Source organism: Pantherophis guttatus, chromosome 2 (genome assembly GCF_059756535.1).
Source record: "Pantherophis guttatus breed Tessera chromosome 2, ASM5975653v1, whole genome shotgun sequence".
Lineage (NCBI taxonomy): Eukaryota > Metazoa > Chordata > Lepidosauria > Squamata > Colubridae > Pantherophis > Pantherophis guttatus.
Window position 1 is genome coordinate 259,141,989 of NC_142064.1, and position 19,949 is coordinate 259,161,937.

At 42.7% G+C, this 19,949-nt stretch overlaps 1 protein-coding gene and 1 non-coding gene across 3 annotated transcripts; both read right to left on the reverse strand.

The window, feature by feature from the left end:
* Positions 1–909: 909 nt before the first annotated feature.
* Positions 910–16,650, reverse strand: DDX39B (DExD-box helicase 39B). Of its 2 annotated transcripts, none has more exons than XM_034421480.3 (11): positions 16,290–16,650; positions 12,968–13,201; positions 12,751–12,878; positions 12,520–12,612; positions 10,861–11,044; positions 10,129–10,247; positions 8,115–8,246; positions 5,731–5,840; positions 4,548–4,692; positions 4,121–4,268; positions 910–1,802 (listed from the first exon to the last, which is right to left on the reverse strand). In XM_034421480.3, exons 2-11 carry the CDS (start codon positions 13,176–13,178, stop codon positions 1,786–1,788), a joined length of 1,287 nt encoding a protein of 428 aa, XP_034277371.1. In that variant the 5' UTR covers positions 13,179–13,201; positions 16,290–16,650; the 3' UTR covers positions 910–1,785. The 2 variants fall into 2 exon arrangements, with proteins under 2 accessions (XP_034277371.1, XP_034277372.1); XM_034421481.3 differs by having other exon boundaries at positions 16,355–16,640.
* LOC117667908 (small nucleolar RNA SNORD52) lies at positions 4,390–4,458 on the reverse strand. The gene has a single exon (XR_004592171.2). It is a non-coding gene; the product is annotated as a small nucleolar RNA SNORD52 (small nucleolar RNA).
* Positions 16,651–19,949: the final 3,299 nt, after the last annotated feature.

Sequence of the window (19,949 nt, forward strand, 5' to 3'; positions counted from 1 at the left end):
ATTAAACTAGGCCTCTCTACAGGGAGTTGTTTTACGACTGCTTGCTCAGCAACAGTTCAAAATTACAACAACCTACCTTGGGGCTACTTATAGCCCAGTTCTGTTCTCCCCTCTCATGGTCACATGACCAGATTTCAGGCACTCTGCAACATGGTCATTTATTATTTCCAGTGTCCTATAATCACATGATCATGCTTCAGAAATGTTTTTATTGAATACTCGCGCTTCCATGTTTTGGCAATTATATAGCATAGCCATTGTTTGCTTAATGTCCATAGCAAGCCATCTGTTTGCTTAATGATCGGTGTTCATTTAATAACCATCTTCATTTAACAAACCAGGATGATTTGTTTAATGACTGCCGCCAATACAACTGTGGTAAGCAGGCTCCATTAAGGTCGTAAGTCAAGGACTACTTGTACACGGCCCAGATGACTCAATCATGCATCATTACATACTCATAGCTGTTATTAACCAAATATTCACTACAAGGCCAGTTGTAATCGCTCGGGCCTTAGTGTACAAGTGACTTGGTCCTCTTACTACTGGTTTTACATCCATCTGAATAAATACTTCACAGGTATCTGAAAAACATCCAGATTCATTCAGTTTTGTTCCATATAGCATCAACCCTGTGAACTCCCAGGTTTCCTCTTTCCACTACATATTCAAAATGGAAGTGATTTATATATATATATATATGTACTAATATAGGTGCAGGTATATTTTTATGTATGCATATAGCATATGTGTGTTATGTATGACAGTAGATATATACTGTGTCTTGAGAGCAGGCAACAGAATTTCATTTTTAATGTGGGCCAGAGTGCTCACAGTAAAAAAAAATGACAAAAGTTATGTTAGGTACAATGGAGCCATAATCCTAAAAAATGAAACACCAGCAAAATGTTTATTCACAAGACTAGTTTAATCAGTCACCCTTAAGAGCTGGGCTCCTTTATTACCAAAAATAATAAGAGGGTCTCAAAGGGAGGGAGAGTGAGAGAGAAAGAGAGAGAGAGAGAGAACAAGCCATAGCTAAAACATGACTAACTTTCACTACTAGTTTTACCTGCCAGAAGATACCAGCAGGGATGGAAGTAATGTTAACGTGCAGACACAGTTGAAAGCCATGAGGAATACACAGGGGAGGGGAAGAACAATATTAAAAGTGGATTTTAAAATGGCATGAGAGAGGCGTTATAAAAGGAAGCTCGTTTTCGTAAGTTTCTCCCATTCGAGGGAGTCAGCCCATTTAAAACAAAACACAATTTTTGAATGCCACGAATTCACAAGAGCAACCCCCCAACCTCAGCTCCCTCCCCGTTGTGCTTCCTGTCAGAGCACTGGGGAAGAGCTGACTGGAGGACAGAGTGGAGTAATGCAACATATGGAACCCCCCCCCCCAAAAAAACACCCTTGCTGGTAGGCAGGCAGTGAGAACATCCGTCTGAAAGTCAAGTCTCTTCTTGTATTAAAAGCATCAACAGGAGGTTGCTCCTTTTGTCTTGGGTGCCGGTCGAGCAAGGAGGCTTCCAACCCCAAAGAGCTCTCTCTCTCTCAATGAGCAATGGAGGTTTGCTGTGATCGGCCTTGTTTCCACTACTACACGTAGCTAAGTGACAGAAGCTCTTCCGTCCCTGCCACAGGACCGTGATGGATTTGTATTCCAGACAGTCAAGTCACTTCTTTCTCCATCAGGTGAAATTAAATGTGAAGTTTCAGGAAAGTGGCAGAGGTCAGGAATTAAAACCAAGGTCAACATGGAGAGGCGAGCCCCCCCTTTTATCGGGTCTGTTCAACTGAAAAAAAAGAGAAAAGGCATCAGGCAAGAACAGGGCAAGTGAACGGCTCCCGACTAAATGAAAAGGGCCTATTCGTTATATCGAAGCAAATCGATATAACGAATCCCTCTGAAGAACAGAAAATCCGTTTCTTATGCTCGCTCATTTCACAACGTCTGCCCCTTAAGATACCTCAACTTCTTTATCTTCACTCAAAATCCAATGTCGTTCTGTTCCCCCAGCTTATAAAGTGGATAAAAACCATAAAAGAAGTATGTGTCTCTGAAATAACAATTTGATTTATTTATTTATTAAATTTATATATCACCCGTTTATCAAGCAAACCTGGGAGGCATAACATAAAAACAGGGGTGTCAAACTCAAGGCCTGGAGGGTGCTTAGATCCAGCCTGCAGGGGCCACCCTGGAAACAGTGAAGGACCGGCCCGCAGAGCCTCTGCCAGCGAAAACAGAGCTTGGGAGGACAGCTCCGTTTTCGGTTGCAATGGCCTCTTGCAACCTTCTGCCAGCGAAAACGGAGCTCGGAAGGGCCTCGCTCAGCCACCCTGAACTCCGTTTTCGCTGGCAGAGTGCTCAGGCCGCCACAGGCACCCCCAACACAAGTGACCTCAAGCTGGCCATGCCCCCCCCCAAGTCCGAGGTCAAACACAATCCTGATGCTGCCCTCAATGAAATTGAGTTTGACACCCCTGATATAAAACATTCAAATGATAAATATTAAGATTAAAATGAACAAAAATCAGCTAAGGAAGAACCAATACACAAAAGGGTGTGTTCTTTAATCCACCATATTAAATCACTAGAATATATGTACCGTATTTTTCAGACTATAAGACGAACTTTTTTGTCTCCCAAAAGGGGTGAAAATGTCTGTGCATCTTACAGACAAAATATTGCCAAAGCCCACCTACTGTCCGTTTTGGGTTTTTTTGCCTCCACAAGCCCCATTTTCAGGCCTTTTTTCAGCCTGTTTTTTTGGCTTTTTACAGGCCGTTTTTCCAAAAAAATTGGTCAAAAAAAAAAAAAAAGCCTAGAAATGGGCAGAAAAAAGCATTGAAAGTGGGGGGGAAAAAAAAGCCTAGAAAATGGGCTGAAAAAAGCCTAGAAAATGGGCAGAAAAAAAGCATTGAAAGTGGGCAAAAAAAAAAAAAAAAAAAGACTGGAAAAGGCCCAAAAAAAGGCCCGAAAATGGGACATGTGGAGGTCAAAACCTTTTTTTTGTTGATTTCCTCTTCTAAATTTAGGTACATCTTATAGTCAGGTGTGTCTTATAGTCCGAAAAAAACGGACTATAAGGACTATTAAACCAAGGTCTGAAGAGACTACAGGTAGTCCTGAACTTACAAGTTTGTTTAGTGACCATTCAAAGTTACAACAGTACTGAAAAAAAGTGGCGTATGATCATTTTTCTAACTTGGGACTGTTGAAGCATCCCCATGGTCACATGATCAAAATTCAGATGCTTGGCAACTGACTCATATTTATGACGGTTGCAGTGTCTCAAGGTATTGTGATCAGCTCTGACAAGTAAAGTCAATGGGGAAGCCAGATTCACTTAACAACCCTTTTAATAACTGCCATGAGTCACTTAACAACTGTGACAAGAAAGGTTGTAAAATGAGGCAGAATTCACTTAACTGGTTCGCTTAGCAACATACATTTTGGACTCAACTGTGGTCTTAAGTCAAGACTATCTGTATACTGACTCTTCTATATAGACAAAGTGGGAATGTTTACATTGTATTTACTAACATCAACTTTTCATTTTCATCTGGAAAATATAACATTTTACTCTGCAAAATGTTAGCAGGCAGTACTATTATGCCATCAGCCATGTGTTTCACCCCACATCATCTTTCTGGCATACTTATTTGTAAGGATGCGGTGGGCTGGGCTAAAACACATTACAGGTAATCCCCGATTTACAACAGTTCGTTTAGTGACAGTTCAGAGTTACAATTGCACTGAAAAAAAGTGACATGGCCGTTTTTCACACCACTTTGCAGCCGTGCTTTTGATCATGTGATCACAATTCAAACACTTGGCAACTGGTTCATATTTATGACCGTTGCTGTGCTTCAGGGTCATATGATTACCTTTTTGACCTTCTGACAAGAAAAGTCGACGGGGAAGCCAGATTCCCTTAACAACCGGGTTACTAATTTATGAACTGCAGTGATTCATTTAACAACTGAGGCAAGAAAGGTTGCAACATGGGGCGAGACCCGCTTAACCAATGTCGCACTCCGGCAACGTAACTTTTGGGCTCTATTATTGTGATCGTTAAGTTGAGGAGAATCGGTAAAACACACTTACTGTAGGAAGAGATATCGATTTCGTCAGGCAGTTCACTGATGTTCACTTCGAAGCGATCCTGCACTTCATTTAGGATCTTAGCATCGTTCTCATCTGACACGAAAGTGATTGCCAGGCCCTTTGTGCCAAAGCGACCAGCACGAGCCACCTAGAATCCAGAAATGAGAAGACGGGAATGAATTTTTTTTCTGCACAAGCCACAAATAGGATTCAAACCCAGCCAAGATCAGTACAGGACTAAAAACAAAGCAGTTTCAACCAAGGGCATTTACTCAGGAGCTTAAAAAGAGACATCAGAAAAAAGTCAGAGACTCTAGTCTGAGCAACTCATCATTGCAACTACACCTTGGACTTTCGCACCCATCCCCAATTTGGGCACCCAAATTTAGGAAATTTAGGAGGTTGCTTTTTGGACAGCTCAGCTTACCCGGTGCAAATAAGTGTCCGAATCCTCTGGCATATCGTAGTTGAAAGCGATGTTGACCCGCTCGATATCCATACCACGACCAAACAGATTGGTGGCTACCAAGATACGACGCTGGAAATCCTTGAACTGCTGGTACCGTGACAATCTGCGACACAGCAAATACATGGCATTGTTCTTCACTAGGAAACTCCACCCATAGTTCTGAGGCACTACATTACATTACATTTTTATTTATTTAATCAATCAAATGATTTTGAACGCCATGCTGGTCTTTGGGAGACATTCCAAAGTCCAGCCTGAAAAGCTGGAACCGGCAGCCCAATTTAAGATTCGTCAGATCTTTTATAAGGTGAAATGTTATATATAACCTCCAAAAAAACATACTGGCCTCTTAAGCTTCTCCCAACTAAAAAATTAAAATAGGGGACTTTTTTTGGCCCATTCAAATTGTCCATGGACTATACAGTGATATTGGCAATCTCTCATCCCTAAATTACACATTTTGAACTCTTGCTTCTTAAAATGTTCAATTCTCATTACTGTGATCTAACCCACCAAGACCTTTCTTCTTTCTACACATATTATACACATGTAAAATGCAGGGTTTGTAAAAGTTGTTGATTTGAAAATGGAATATCTCAAATCTCCTCTGGAAAGGTTCAGTATTTATAAATGTTCTGGAGGTGATCTGAAATTTCCGAGATATGGCATTCCACACATAACACTCGTTTCAGGAGCAGGCTATCTGTGGAACACATGAATCTGCTTCTGGTTCAGAGAATCTACATCTGGAAACCATCAAACTGATCCCCAAAGCAGAAAATGCAACATTCCAGACTTCTGAAAAATGTGGGTTCTAAACCCCTAATATTCAGGATCTAACACTGCTCATTTTGATGTGCGTGTGAAAAGCAATGTATGCTAAAAGCGCAATCTTTTTTGGAACCTTTCAAATAAGAAACAGACTTTTTTCTCCCCAGGATACCTATTTCTTTCTCTAGTACCGTCTCATACAAATCAAGTTTTTGGCAAGATCATTTATAACAGCTTCTGCAGGGACCATTGCTCAGGGCTTAAAGCATCATCACTGAAGAAGTCAGAGACTCTAGTCTGAGCAAATTCATCACAGCAAAAGGACCCTGCAGGCAGCTGAACCCAGAAGCCCATCCCGCCACAGCCTCACCTCTCTTCCTGGGGCATGCCCCTATGGATGGCAATGGCTGGGAAGTTCTGCTCCACCAAGAGCTGGGCCAGAGCTATGCAACGCTGCACGGACTTCACAAAGATGACCACCTAGGCAAAGGAAGAGGAAAGTCAATCCCACCAAGTTCATAGAAACACCAGTGAATCTTCTTTAATTGTATTTTGTTGAAACCCCCTTGGACAACTCCGGAGTCTGTCAAAAAGTGGCATTTTATTCTTCAGAGCAACGCAAACAAAACCCGTCTGGCAAGGATACTTTTTTGCCCAAAATTTAGATAAGACAGTCGTAGCAGAAGCAGCCAGCTCCCAGCATTCCATTAAGATCCTCAAACTGTCTTTAAAGATGAAGATACTGTATTTTCCCAAAAGTAAGACAGGGTCTTATTTTCTTTTGGGCCCCAAAATAAGCATTAGGGCTTATTTTCGGGGGGGGGAAGGTTTCTTATTCTCCCCCCCTCCCATGTATGGGAAGCCCAGTTCTGCTTGCTTGCAGCGGGGTAGGAGTCCGCATGTACTAGTACTGCTGCTGTGAGGCGGGGTGGTGGTGGAGCTGCCCCACGTTTCCTGCACCGGCTTACCTCAAGGCCCCCGCAGCCAGGCCATCCATGCCCTGACACCTGCCTTGCCTCACAGCCACAGCACCGACACACCACTCGACCTCCTGCTCCGTTGCAGCCATGAGCAAGCAGAAGTGGGCCGGTGGCCACATGGGCTCCTGCTGTACATGGGTTTTGGTGCCGCTGCCGCGAGGCAGGTGTCAGGGCATGGATGAGGATAAGCCAGTGTATGACACATGAGGCAGCTCCACTACCACTCCACTTTATGGCAACACAAGCAACTAGATAGAATGGGCAGCCAGCTGTGCACTTAAGGTGGGCTAATTTTGGTTGTAGGGCTTCTATTAGGCACATGCATAAAAACATGCCAGGACTTATTTTCAGGAAAACAGGGTAGTTCTTGGCTTATGACTGCAACCAGTGCAGAATTTTCCTTGTTCAGCAGATGGCTGTTAGGTTAATAAAGCCATTGTTAAAGTAATCTGGTTTACCTAACTAACTTTGCTTGTTGGAAGCAGACTGAGTAGGTCCCAAATGGATCACATGATCTAGGGACACTGCAACTGTCATAAATACAGGTAGTCCTTGATTTTCGACCACAATTAAGCCAAAACTTTCAGTTTCTAAGTGAAACATTTGTTAAGTGAACTTCACCTCATTTTATGACCTTGTTAGTAACATGGTTGTTCGGTGAATCTGGCTTCCCCATTGACTTTGCTAACCAGAAGGTTGCAAAAGCTGATCATATGACCCCAGGACACGGCAACGGTCACAAGTATGAACCAGTTGCCAAGCATCTGAATTTGGATCACATGATCATGGGGATGCGACAAAGGTCGTAACTGAAAAATAGTCAAAAGTCACTTTTTTTCAATGCTGTTGTAACTTTGAATGAACTGTTGTAAGTCGAGGACTACCTGTGCTGACTAAAATCATACATCTTGCTAAGTCAGCCTGTGGCCTGTTTGGTTTTGTCCTACCATGTTATAAACTAACTATTGCAGTTTATATGTGAAGAATTATGGTGGTGTGGGCAGCTTGAATTCAGCCAGATGTGTGCTTTTTTTCTAAAACACAATTAAAAACGATGGATTAATGCAAGGTCCCAGTCACAAAATCTGCAATGCTGGCCCAATGAGTTCAATGTTGTTTGCACCACTTTCCTCAACATGGTGCCCTTCTGATTTCCTGTGTCGTGTGGATGACAGATTTTTGGGCAATGTTTGGCCCAGTTTTAGAAGACTGATTTTAACTTATTGCTGAAGTGAAGCTGTTCTTGGGATCTTGCCTTTGATGGCACATATAGGCTACAGATAGTCCTCGACTTACGGCCACAGCTGGGGCTAGAATTTCTATTCCTAAGCACGGTGGTTGTTAAGTGAGTTGCTCCCGACTTTACAACTTAACTGTAACTGTCATGGGTCACCTTGCCAAATTTTGATCAGGCGACCATGGAAATGCCACAATGGTCGCAAAGTGTGAAAAATGGTCATGTGTCATTTTTCCCCCCAATGCCATTCTAACTTTGAACAGTCACTAAATGAACTGTTGTTAAGTCAAGGACTACCTGTACATGCTGGTTGCCAAGTGCCTGAGTTTTGATCTTGTGACCATGGGGGATACTGCAATGGTTGTAAGCGTGAGGACCAGTTGCCACATTTTATTCAGTGCCTTTGTAACTTCAAATGCTTGCTAAAGAAGCGATTATAAGTCAAATGGCTACCTGGACTGGGTTTAGCCAGCTCTAGGCCCTCTTGCAGGCACCACTCCCTCCGCCCCCAAGACAGGGTCTGTTTCCAGAAAGCACCTGGTTGAACTCCAGCACATCAAGCAGGTCAAACAGCTTGCGGTTCTTCTCGTTGTCTTTCAGTTTGACATAGTACTGCTGCAGACCGTGCAGCGTCAGCTTGGTCTCGTCATCCACGAAGATCTCCATAGGCTGAGAAGCAAATCCAGGGCCAGTTAGACCAAGGTAAGACTGACCTGGGCTTGGAGGGGAGAGGGGTAGGGCAAGAAGCACAGATGTGCACAGGAGCGACTTTCTCTATCACACAGGTCCTGTTCTTTAGGACAGGTCCAGAAAACCAAGGCTGGCTAACTCCTTCCGGCAAGAACACTCGGGCAAAAAAAAAAACAACCACATGCCCCTAAGCAGTGCGCACTGGGAAGCAGCGTTCTCCCTTCTCAGCCAAGGATTTATCCTGCAAAACGTTCTGTGAACGAGGGCTAACGTCACCTTTTAAAAATATATGTTACAAGACATTAGTATTGTTACCTTAAAAAGACGTTTTGAATCACATCAGGACTCTGTATAGTTTTCAAATAATCCCCTTTTCAAATAGGGATTCAAAGCTTCAATAATCCCCTTTTCACTGCCTGAAAAACATGGCAAACACCCACTTGTAGGGAAAAAGGGGATTTACTCAAATACTCCAGCTACCTTAACTACCACTGGTCACTTCTCCAAGACACATAACGTTTAACCATGCAGAAGGTTGCATCTTAACCTGCTTGGCCTAAAGGGGTAACAAGATCTGGGCAACAAAAGAAAAGGAGCTGCCATTCCTTTCCTTCCACATAACAGAAGACATCATTTTTGATTTGCTGTATCAGACCAGTAAATCACCTGATTTTGAACTCAAAGGCCCCTGGGCCAACTCATTCCAGGGTTAACTAACATTATTAACGCACTCTAAAAGCAGCGGGTGGGGAACGATGGCCCTTCGAGCAAGCAGGAATTCTGGGAGTCGAAGTCCGCAAGTCATCAAAGGGCCATCGTTCCCCACCCCCTGCTCTAAAGAGTTAACTTTTCTGCCTCGTAATTTAGGGGCTTCCCTAGGGAAAATGCCCAGATTATTGCCCTCCCCACTGAGAAGGCTCTGAAATAAACCCCTTTCCCACATGGCACAGGGGAGGGGGAAGGAGAAAAGAGGGTTACAGAAAATAATGCTTTTTTGCCCGTTCCAAAAAAGGATAAAACTTCTCCTCCGGGTCACCACACGTCCGCTCCACTGGGCTGCCTCCGATTGTTCGGATCCCTCGGGGAGTCTTTCGCCGCAGGTCTCCAGAATGCGTGGGCAGGGAGGGGCGGGGCAAGGAAGGGCAGGATCAGGAACACACAGGCCGCAGTTGTGTCTTGTGCGTAATGTGTGTATCAGGTTAACGCAGGGTGGCGGGAGGGTGTTGGGGAATAAAAAAAAAAGGCTACCACTTGCCTGGGTGTGTGTGGGCCAGGATCTTCTGAACGTGGGTGCGTGTGTGGGCCAGGATCTTCTGTGCACGGTGCTGACACAAGCAGGCAAATTCCACGCAGAGGAAGGGAACTGGTGTCGAGTGTCAAGTATCCCTCGACACCACCGGCGGAGCCGTGGTGTTACTAGAGGGGCTGAGAACTGGGGCAGCAAAGGAGCGCTGCCCATGTTGCGCCGCTTGCCAGGTGGGAAAGCATAAAGAGGATCCCTTCTGGGACGGATCCGCCCTGAGTAAAATGTAGATGATCTCTAAACTAAGTGTGCCAGAGGGACAAAATCAAGATCATAGCTGAAGTGCTGTTCTGACCCTATTGGGAGAGGTGCGGTGGCTCGTGTGTGCAAAGGAGGCTCTTAGCGTCACCCGAATGATCTTCCGGAAAGTTATGTCTCCTACAGATGCCTTAGCAGAACTGGCTAGGTGAGGGGCACCAAGGGTGCAGCCCAATGAGCTGTAAAGAGTGGTAGTGTTCTCCGTGCCAGCCCCCTTCTCCTTCCCTGGATGGGGAGAGGGAGGGAGAGAGGTAGGCTGACCGGCCAGGTGGGTAAAGAAGGTAGAAGGGTTTTAATTACGTCTTGCATGAATTTGCGGCACACTGGGCGGATTTCCTTGCCGAGAGTAGCACTGAACATCATGACCTGCTTTTCATGCAGGGTCATGCGGAAGATCTCCTGGACATCTCGACGCATATCTGGGAGGAAAGAAGGGCCAACAGGTTAACAATAGCTACTTGGGTTAAACACACACACACATCTCAGAGCCTTGAAAAAAGAGCCCTGGTGGTGCAGTGGTTAGAATGCAGGCTAACTCTGCCCATTGCCAGCAGTTCAATCGTGATCGGCTCAAGGTTGACTCAGCCGTTCATCCTTCTGAGGTCGGTAAAATAAGGACTCAGATTGCTGGGGCAATACGTTCACAAAGATAAACTGCTCAGAGAGTAAAAGCACTATGGAGCAGTATATAAACCTAAGTGCTACTGCTATCAATGGATATATCTATGACGTTGCTATAAAGCACTATGGAGCGATATATGAATCTAAATGCTATTGTTATTTATATATATATATATATAATCTTCTCTACAGATCATATTGAGAGTCACATAATTGCCTCAATTTTAAAACAGAGGCAGCCAAAGTCAGAAAATACCTCTAGTAAGCTAACAATGGCCTGAGAAGAAGGGAGATTCTTCCTATTGTTCCTCGCCTTCATAGAAACTCAGTCTACAAAGGGCACAATGTAGATTTCCGGCCGCTCGAAAGCCCTGTCTTTTCTTTCTATTCCACAATACCCTCTATACTCACCAAGCTGCTCAAGCATTTTGTCACATTCGTCCAGGATGAAATGCTTGATATGTTTGAGGTTAAGGCTCTTGTTGCGGGCCAAAGCCAGGATGCGGCCCGGGGTCCCCACCACAATGTGGGGGCAGTTCTTCTTCAGAACCTCTTCATCCTTCTTGATGGACAGGCCCCCAAAGAACACTGCCACCTATGGGAGGGAAGAATGAAAGAATACTGTCTGGCCCAGTTGCTAGATTCTGCTTAATCAACCACCCGAGTTTTCAGGGGTGGTAAGCAGCAGAATATTATGCCAAATCTGACATAGCCCTAGAAAACTTTTCGATCTTTTCCTATTTTTATGTTTGCTCAGACCAAGAAAGAGATGTTAAGTCTTTCTCCAGTGCCTAGAGCAGTGGTTCTCGACCTTTTCTTTACCACAGACCCCCTTAAAATTAATTTTGTGGCCACTGACAGCCAAGACTTAACTCAAATTTAAATCATAACATTTCTTCAAGCCTTCGCGGATCCCCCGCAACAACACTGCAGCCCTCCAGGGGTCCATAGACCACAGGTTGAGAACCACTGGCCTAGATGACAAGATGAGATGGAACAGAGATGATGGATCATAGCAAGATGGAGGTGCTGTTTTGTTTAGAATCCATCAGCTTCCAGAATGCTTTTTTAGGTCTGGACAGGCTAATACTACCCCTAGAACAGCAGGTTAACAACTTGGGTCGTTCAGGACTCATGTCCTCTGGTGGAACTCTAAACGGTACTTGTGCTATTCCAAGGGTTCCCAACCAGGGGTGCTCGCACCCCCTGGGGGTACAAGACATTATTCCAGAGGGTGCAAAAACTTGGGTTTAGAAGTTTCAAAATTATAGTGTAAATGCATAATTATATGCATATAATTATTTACTTTTATAAGGGGTGGGAGAATATATCAGAAGCGTTCTAGAGGTGCAGGGTATAGAAAAGGTTGGGAACCAATGCAGCCTTTTCTAGACTGGGTAACTATGGTATCAGTAATGTGTCCTTAACTTGAACTTGGATACCGCAATCTGTTTTGCTGAGAACTGCTCTGGAAGACAATTCAGAAGCTACAATCATTGAGTACAGCTGCTCCCTTCCTGTAGTCAACACCGTACAGAACAACATTGGTTTTGCAGGAACTGCACTGACCAGGTTTCAGGCATTATCACCCATTAAGTTCTTTTTATGGTTCATATCTTTTTTTTTAATGATCAAACTTCTATGCCGCCCATCTCACCAAGGCAACCATTACCTTCTAACCCAGGTATATTCTGCCCGCCCACTCAATAATGGCAGACAGAAGTGTCTCAAAGTCCCTATTCTGTGAGAAATTAAAGGGGAAAGTGCTTCAAAATAAGCCTTTTTAGGAGCAGCCCGATATTAATCCTCCCTCCTGAGGTTAGAATGGCTCTTTCCCCCTTATATTTTTGAAAAGCAGTTAAGGTCACATCACTGTATGTGTTTTTTATTTACTGAGCACATAGGAATATCCTTCATGTCACATGGCTTTTGTGAGCTGCCTAGGATCACGAGTTGGCATATAAATATAAACAAAGAAATAATTCTCTATTATTCTGTTCACTCCCATGACAGCAAACAAGAGCAGAATCTTGATGATTCAGAACAGGAACAACTTCAACTGACTCTCACCTTGACACTGGGCATGTACTTGGAGAACCGTTCGTATTCTTTACTAATCTGGAAGGCCAGTTCACGCGTGTGACACATCACCAGCACAGAAACCTGTGAAAGAGGGCAAAAATAATTTGTAATTTCTCCCGTCACCCTTGCTTATTTGTAGCCCACCTGTGTGATCAGGCTTCAAACATCTGTGCCCATCTATCATCAGGGGAGGGGGGAGTCTGGATTTCATTGAAATACCTGTCCTGTTATTGGTTCCAACTGTTGAAGTGTAGCGAGAACGAAGACAGCAGTCTTGCCCATGCCAGATTTGGCCTGGCACAGGACATCCATGCCCAAGATTGCCTGGGGGATACACTCGTGTTGCACTGCATTGAGAATAAGGGCAGAGTTAATAGCTGGTGCCACTGAGATCACAGAAGCCCAAGTTCTCCACCGAATAAGTCCCTTGACTCACCTTCTGAAGGGTGCTCAAAGCCACAATCAACAATGGCACGCAAGAGTTCTGGTTTTAATAGGAAGTCACGGAAGCCAGAACTGTGGATGGAGACATAGGATCCCTTGACGTCTTTCTTAGATGGGACATCCACCCCTTCTCCAGCTGCTTGGTTTTCCACCTCATCATCTTCATAATCCAGCAGCTCATTGTCGACATCGTTCTCGGTCATGGTGATGCCTCCCTCTCTAAAAACTGAGATAAAGGCTTAAGTGAGCCGAAGTGTTTTAGAAAGGAAATTCCCAACATTATCAATATACTGCAGAACACGAATAAACAAAGCATTACAAGCCACAATGACCTCTAACCCTTTCAAGAAAGCGGTCATGTTTTTAGCACCATACCATGAGGCATCTGCAAGACTAAGACATCTACATTCATAACTTAGCCCAAGGCCCTTTCTATTGCATGGTATTATAACTCTACTCCAAGTTATTATGGCACAAGATTTAAATTCATTTCACAAGGATTAGGGGCACATTCGGGGCTTCGAGAGCAAGTGATAAACTCACTCAATGGCTATCACAAGAGACTTGCCTATTCACAAAATGGCTACCACATTAAACCATTCTACCACAAAAATAAATTTAACCCAAGATATACTCCCATTGTATAGAGCTTTGTTAACTCGTTCCTGCAAATAAATAATTTTAGTGTTTTCAGCAAATGATGCCATTTTTGTATTACCAGAATCTCTTAAAAAGCCAGGTAAGATACATAGTAGTCCACCTCAGGAATCCCCCCCAAATTATCCTTGGTTGCAGGAAGCTATATCGTGGTTTACCATTAGAAGCAAACATGATATGCCCATCATCTCACTAAGTAGAAAAAAAACATTAGCAGAATTTCATTCTTTATAAATTCTCTTGAAAATTATTCTGGTAAAAAATGGTTTAAGTTAAAGTATCCCGAAGACTTATCAGAATATATATATTCTAGCTAATTAACTAGGACAAATGGAATACCTCTTACCCTTAACTGAATTTATGCAAGCAAGGATTCGATTGTTACTTTCTTTTGCTAATTTTCAATAATTTTGAAGAATCCTGTACAGGTACTTGTAAAGAGTACTTGTAAACTGAAAACCTAGATCTGGGCTGCAAAAATCCAAACAGCCATCAAGGGGAAGTGAGATCCAGTTTAATTTTACTGCCATCCAGTGACTACCTGATTTTGCAGAGAAGATCTGATAGTCACAATGAAATCAATCTACAAGCTACAGATTATCAATCATCCATTGTTATTATACCAAATGTTAGCATAAGTACTACTATTGTACACAGATTTACAACCAGGGTGGATAAAAATCAATGATTTTTTTAAAAAAATCAGATTTTTTAAAATTTAAATCGATTTTTTAAAATTTAAATCGGATTTTTTTGATTTTTATCGAATTTATTTCAATAAAAAACTTTTGGGGTAAAAATCTATTTTAAGATAGTTTTCTATTTAAGATACATAAATAATTTAGTTTATTCAGCATGAAATGGAGCTTAGTTATGTAGCATGAGGCTGTAAATTCTGCAACACTGGGACTAGGTGAGTCAACAGTGGGTCAAAGGAGTAGCAGAGATGACAGTTGCTTTTTAAAAATTATGATTTAAATCGAGTTGATTTAAATCAAGCCTTTTTACTAGTGATTTAAATCATGATTTAAATTGTGATTTAAATCAATTTGATTTAAATCAAATCCACCCTGTTTACAACCATAGAAATAAAATTATTATTATTAAATTCATTCAGCAATTGTCCAAAATTACAATGGCACTGAAAAACATGAGTTATGATCTGTCCTCACACTTATGACTGTCACCATATCCCAGTGTCAAATGATCAAAATCTGGGCACTTGGCAAATAGTATGCATTTAAGATGGTTGCAGCTTCCTAAGCTTATGTGATCGCCAACTGCACTCTTTCAGCTGGCTTCCAACAAGCTAAATCTCAGGGGGAAGGCAGATTCACTTAACATGATCCACTTAATTGCAGTTATTTGCTTAACAATAACCAAGTTATTTGCTTTACAACAACCATGACAAAAAGATAGTAAAACTGGGCATAACTCACTTAACAATCACCTTGTTCAGCAATGAAAATTCTGGTCTTAAGTCAAATACAGGAACATACAGCCTGTATGTTCCTTTTGTAGGAAACATCAAAGGGTTGGAATGCATATAAAAGTATAAACTCTATGCACGTAGGGTTTAAGTAATAATCTATACCTTAAGACAGGGATAACCAATAAGCAACCTCTGCAAGTCTAAGTACTGCTGAACTCCCAATATTTGCAAAAAGCACAACAAAGATGTTGGAAGTACTGTATTGCAACAGTTTGGCTGCATGGGGCGCACCTCAGCTTCCATGTTTCCCTGAAATAGGCAGATTCCTAACAACCATTTGCAAATCCCCCCCCCCCTTAAATCTCACTCTGAGATCAGCTATCAAAGCAAGATCAGTAAGGAAACCCTTAGGAACACCTTCACCTGTCTTTTCTGATCACTACCTGGAGCCATTAAGAAATCCTGGAGAAAAGGGATCCTGCTATTTTAACACTTGAATTTCTCAGGGAGTTTAACCTTTTCACCAAGGAATTAAACTCCTTACAGCCATTTAACCCTGGGCAGCACCCCCACCACCACCACCATCTGCATGAATGCTAGTACCCATTAACGTGTTTCCCTTGTTCAGCAGGCAACACGATGTATGAGAAGATGCAGCTATTTAATCCCAAAAATAAAGAGGAAGCAAATGCAGGATGCTCAGGCTAGCAACAGTTAATTCTTAATTACCACATTAAAAATATGAAATCATGTATTACAAAGCCAGTTTGGGGGGTGTGTGTGTGTGTGAAAGAACCTCCAGAAATCACTGCATCCGCCTCATTAGACAATATTTTAGATTTTTCTTCCTTTACAGATAAGGCCCCCGTTTAAAAAAAAAATGGAGGGGGTGGGTGGTGTTACAAAAACTGCCGTAGTATATAGCTGTAAGATTAGTTTGTCGACTAGTTCTTGGCTGGAGTGGAGCACAAGAGATCTCTCGATCTAACGAACCAGGCCTAAAAGACGAGAGTGATAGCGGGTGGCCGATGTTTCTCGATTACGATCGGCCCAAGAAACGCACCCAACGCGCAAGAAAAGGCGCCATCTTTAATTTCAGGCTTTTACTACAATGACAGGGTCTACGGCGCACGCTCCCCATTGTAAATTTGGGCGCGGGGATAAAAAAATGACCATCCAAAAAAGAAGAATCGGAAAGGCAAATGCCCGAAGAAACTGTACCTACCTCGATATACGACGGATGACTAACCGGAGCGCCGATAAAAGGGCGATTATCAAAGAGCAGCTTACCTTACACAAAGGGGAGGGGTTCGACGAGTTAATGCCGAGACGCGGTCACAGCGGAAAGAAAGCCACTTCCGTCAAGCGATGGGCGTAAGCGGAAGCTACTGGAGGGACCTGCGGTGAGGACCCCGCGCGGTTTGTTTTTGGGTTTTTTGGCGCCTTTTGTCTAACTGAGTGCCCGATAAAAAAAATAAACTTTAAAAAGATGATTACATCTGTCCTATTTTAAAATAATAATAATTTGTAAACGATGCTACTATCCGTCAGTTTTCATTCGATCCTATTTTAATACAGGATTTATTGGGATAGATTTTTGCAGGCGTCCTCCCAGTGGGAGTAAATTGGTGCTGGCTCACCATTGGTCAGTAAAGCCACGTGGTTCACTTTTAAATCATTGTGAAAAAGGTTGGGTTCTACGCGTTCCCAGAAAGGAATTACGTAACTCTTGTGCAGCAGTATTAAGGCCAATAACTCAACGGGGGTGATTCTGCAGAAGGCACCAGTTAAATTTCTACCCTAATTTTACAATAAAAAAAAATAAAATAACAGAATTGGAAGAGATCTTGTAGGTCATCTAGTCCAACCCCCTGCTCAAGCAGATGACCCTATACCATTTCTGACAAGTGGCTGCCCAGACAATCGGAATAAAGATGCTCAAATTTCTTGCTGAGAATTTTCCACCTAAAATCTTTGGCCCAATCCTCTCATGGATTGTTTATTCTAGCATTACTTCATGCTTTTGTACTTCCAATAGCAGCCCATTCAAGGTATACAAGAGCTTGGGAGCTAAAGCAAAATATAAAGATTTCTAATAATTGTCTATTCTTGTCTGTTCCTGGATTCTTAGTCATCCAGGTTGTGGCTGTCCCAAATGTGCTTTTTCAAAAGGCAACTGGACTTTTCTTTGTTTTTTCCTTGAAGACGTTTCACTTCTCATCCAGGAAGCTTCTTCAGTTTCCTCCCCCTCAGAACTGAAGAAGCTTCTTGGATGAGAAGCAAAATATCTTCAAGGAAAAAAACAAAGAAGTGTCTGGTTGCCTTTTGAAAAAGCACCCTTGGGATTTCTAACAGTTCCTATTGGCATTTTATTTCCATTCTCACTGGCTGTGACTTTGAGGTGCAGCAATCTGTGGCATGATGCTGAACCTCTGCCCCAAACAATAAATCGTACAGTTATTAATCCAATCTTCCTCGAGACTCAAATAATCAGGCTCAAATTATCCCTACTTTGGACATGTTCCCATACTGGTAATTTTTTTATCATTGTTAACAGGGATAGCTACTGAGCTACAAAACAAATGTTTGGAAATTACTTCTGTGACATCAGAGAGCTGGTATTTGTATAATATGTTCCAAGTAGGGTAATTTAAACCTGGTCATTTGTGCCTCAAGGCAGAACTCTGAGTTATTTTATTTTGTGAACCATCTTCTTGGCTGTCCATGGTATTCTGAAGAGTCTTCCCCAACACCAAAGTTCAAATGTCTCCATATCAGGGGTGAAATCCAGCAGGTTCTGACAGGTTCTGGAGAACCGGTAGCGGAAATTTTGAGTAGTTTGGAGAACTGGCAAATAGCACCTCTGGGTGGCCCCAGAGTGGAGTGGGAATGGAGATTCTGCAATATCCTTCCCCCAGGATTGGGGTGGGAATGGGGATTTTGCAGTATCCTTCCCCTGCCATGCCCATCAAGCCACACCCACCAAGCCACACCCACCAAGCCACGCCTACAGAACTGGTAATAAAAAAATTTGGATTTCACCACTGCTCCATATCATAGCCACTTCTCAATTCCTTTTAGTCGTTAATAGCTAAAACAGATTCTTCTCAGGTAAACACCAAAAGCAATGTCTTGATTAAAAATTAAATTATCTTCTTTATGTGGTCTTTTGACAACTTATCTGGAAGCTGGAATATATTTTCCTTAGGTCTTATACTGCTTTGGGCAGAAGCATAATGTAGTTCCTTAATTTATTAGTGCTAGTCCAATGTTAAATGTTATACTGTAGACATCATCCAATTAGAATCAGTTATTCCTCTCATGAATGATACGTCCAAATATATATTATACATATATAATGTTGCAGGATCCAATCTGGGTCAGTCACTGACATCAGAGGTTTAATCTTCTAAACTTTCAGACTTGTGTTGGAGCCCATCCTCAGGAAACCTCTCTCTCACCAGAATATGTTATTTCTTTGCGCTAAATTCGGCCAGCGACAGCCCCCCATCGCCCGGTGCGTTCCCACAGGGAGGGCCTCCTTGGGGTGCCGTCGGCCAGACAATGTCAGCTGGCGACCCCTAGGGAGCAGGCCTTCTCTGTGAGTGCACCTACCTTGTGGAATCAGCTCCCCCTGGAGCTCCGGGTAGCCCCTAACCTTCGTTCTTTCCGCCGTGACCTTAAAACATGGTTATTCCACCTGGCTGGTTTGGACTGAAGGGGCTTTAAAGGGGATTTTAATGGTCTTTTATAATCCTATTGGGTATTTTAATATTGTTTTTGCTTGTTTTTATTGTTGTGAGCCGCCCTGAGTTCTTTCGGAGATAGAGCGGCATACAAGTTTAAATAATAAATAAATAAATTCATAGTTTTTGCTGCCAAATTTACAAGGATGATGGTAGATCAGGGATCATGAGTCTGGTAGAAAGAGTTCATGAAAGATAGGTTGAGCCTCTAGAGAACTCAATAATAGTTTGAGCAGACAAAAAATGCCAAGTGGACTCCAAAGCCTCTTCTCATCACGAATCTATGACTTCAAGCAGAAGAGATTTAGCCCCATGTTCCACATCCTATAATCTCTGTGGTAGCCTTCCAATGTGTCTTTTATAAATTGTTTATTGTGTGCTGTGAATAGATGTAACAGTTCTAGTTCTAAGTTGGATCTCTCTTTGGTAAATTTCCAAATGTTACTTCTTGTCCTGCCCTCAGGTGCTTTGGAGAATAGGTCAACCCCCTCCTATCTGTGGCAGCTCCTCAAGTATTGGAAGAACTATTATCAAGTCACCTTTGGTCCTTTTCTTTGTTAGAAGAACAATAGACTAGACATCCCCAGTTTCTGCAATTGTTCATGATATGTTTTGTCCTCCAGTCCTCTAATCATACTGGACGCAACCAGTATTCCAAGTATGGTCTTACCAGTGCAGTATAAAGCAGTACAAACTCTTCACATGATCTTGATACTTTCCCTCTGTAGATGCAACCTAGGACTGCATTGTCTTTTTTTGGCAGCTGTAGTACTCTTAAGGACTCCTAGATGTAGACTTGCATGATAACTTGTATTGAGATGTGGTCATAAAAACAGTGGGCGTGCTAGCTGCAAATGATAAGAGGTGTAGTCCTTGACATCCAGAGAGCTGGCAGCCCTTCAAGAATCAGGATAGGAAACCAACACAGACGAATACTAGACCTATACTTTGTTAAGTTAGACTATAGTAATTGTATGCTGTAGCTGGCCTGTACAGGCTTGCAAGAGCAGATGGTCACGATTTTGGGAATTTTGCAAGCTGGAAGAAATCAGAGCTGAATGACAATCCTTAATAGGCCAATCGGCTGTTCCATTAGCTAGCGGCGTGGCGGCACTGGAGTTGGCAGAGCCGGTTTTAAA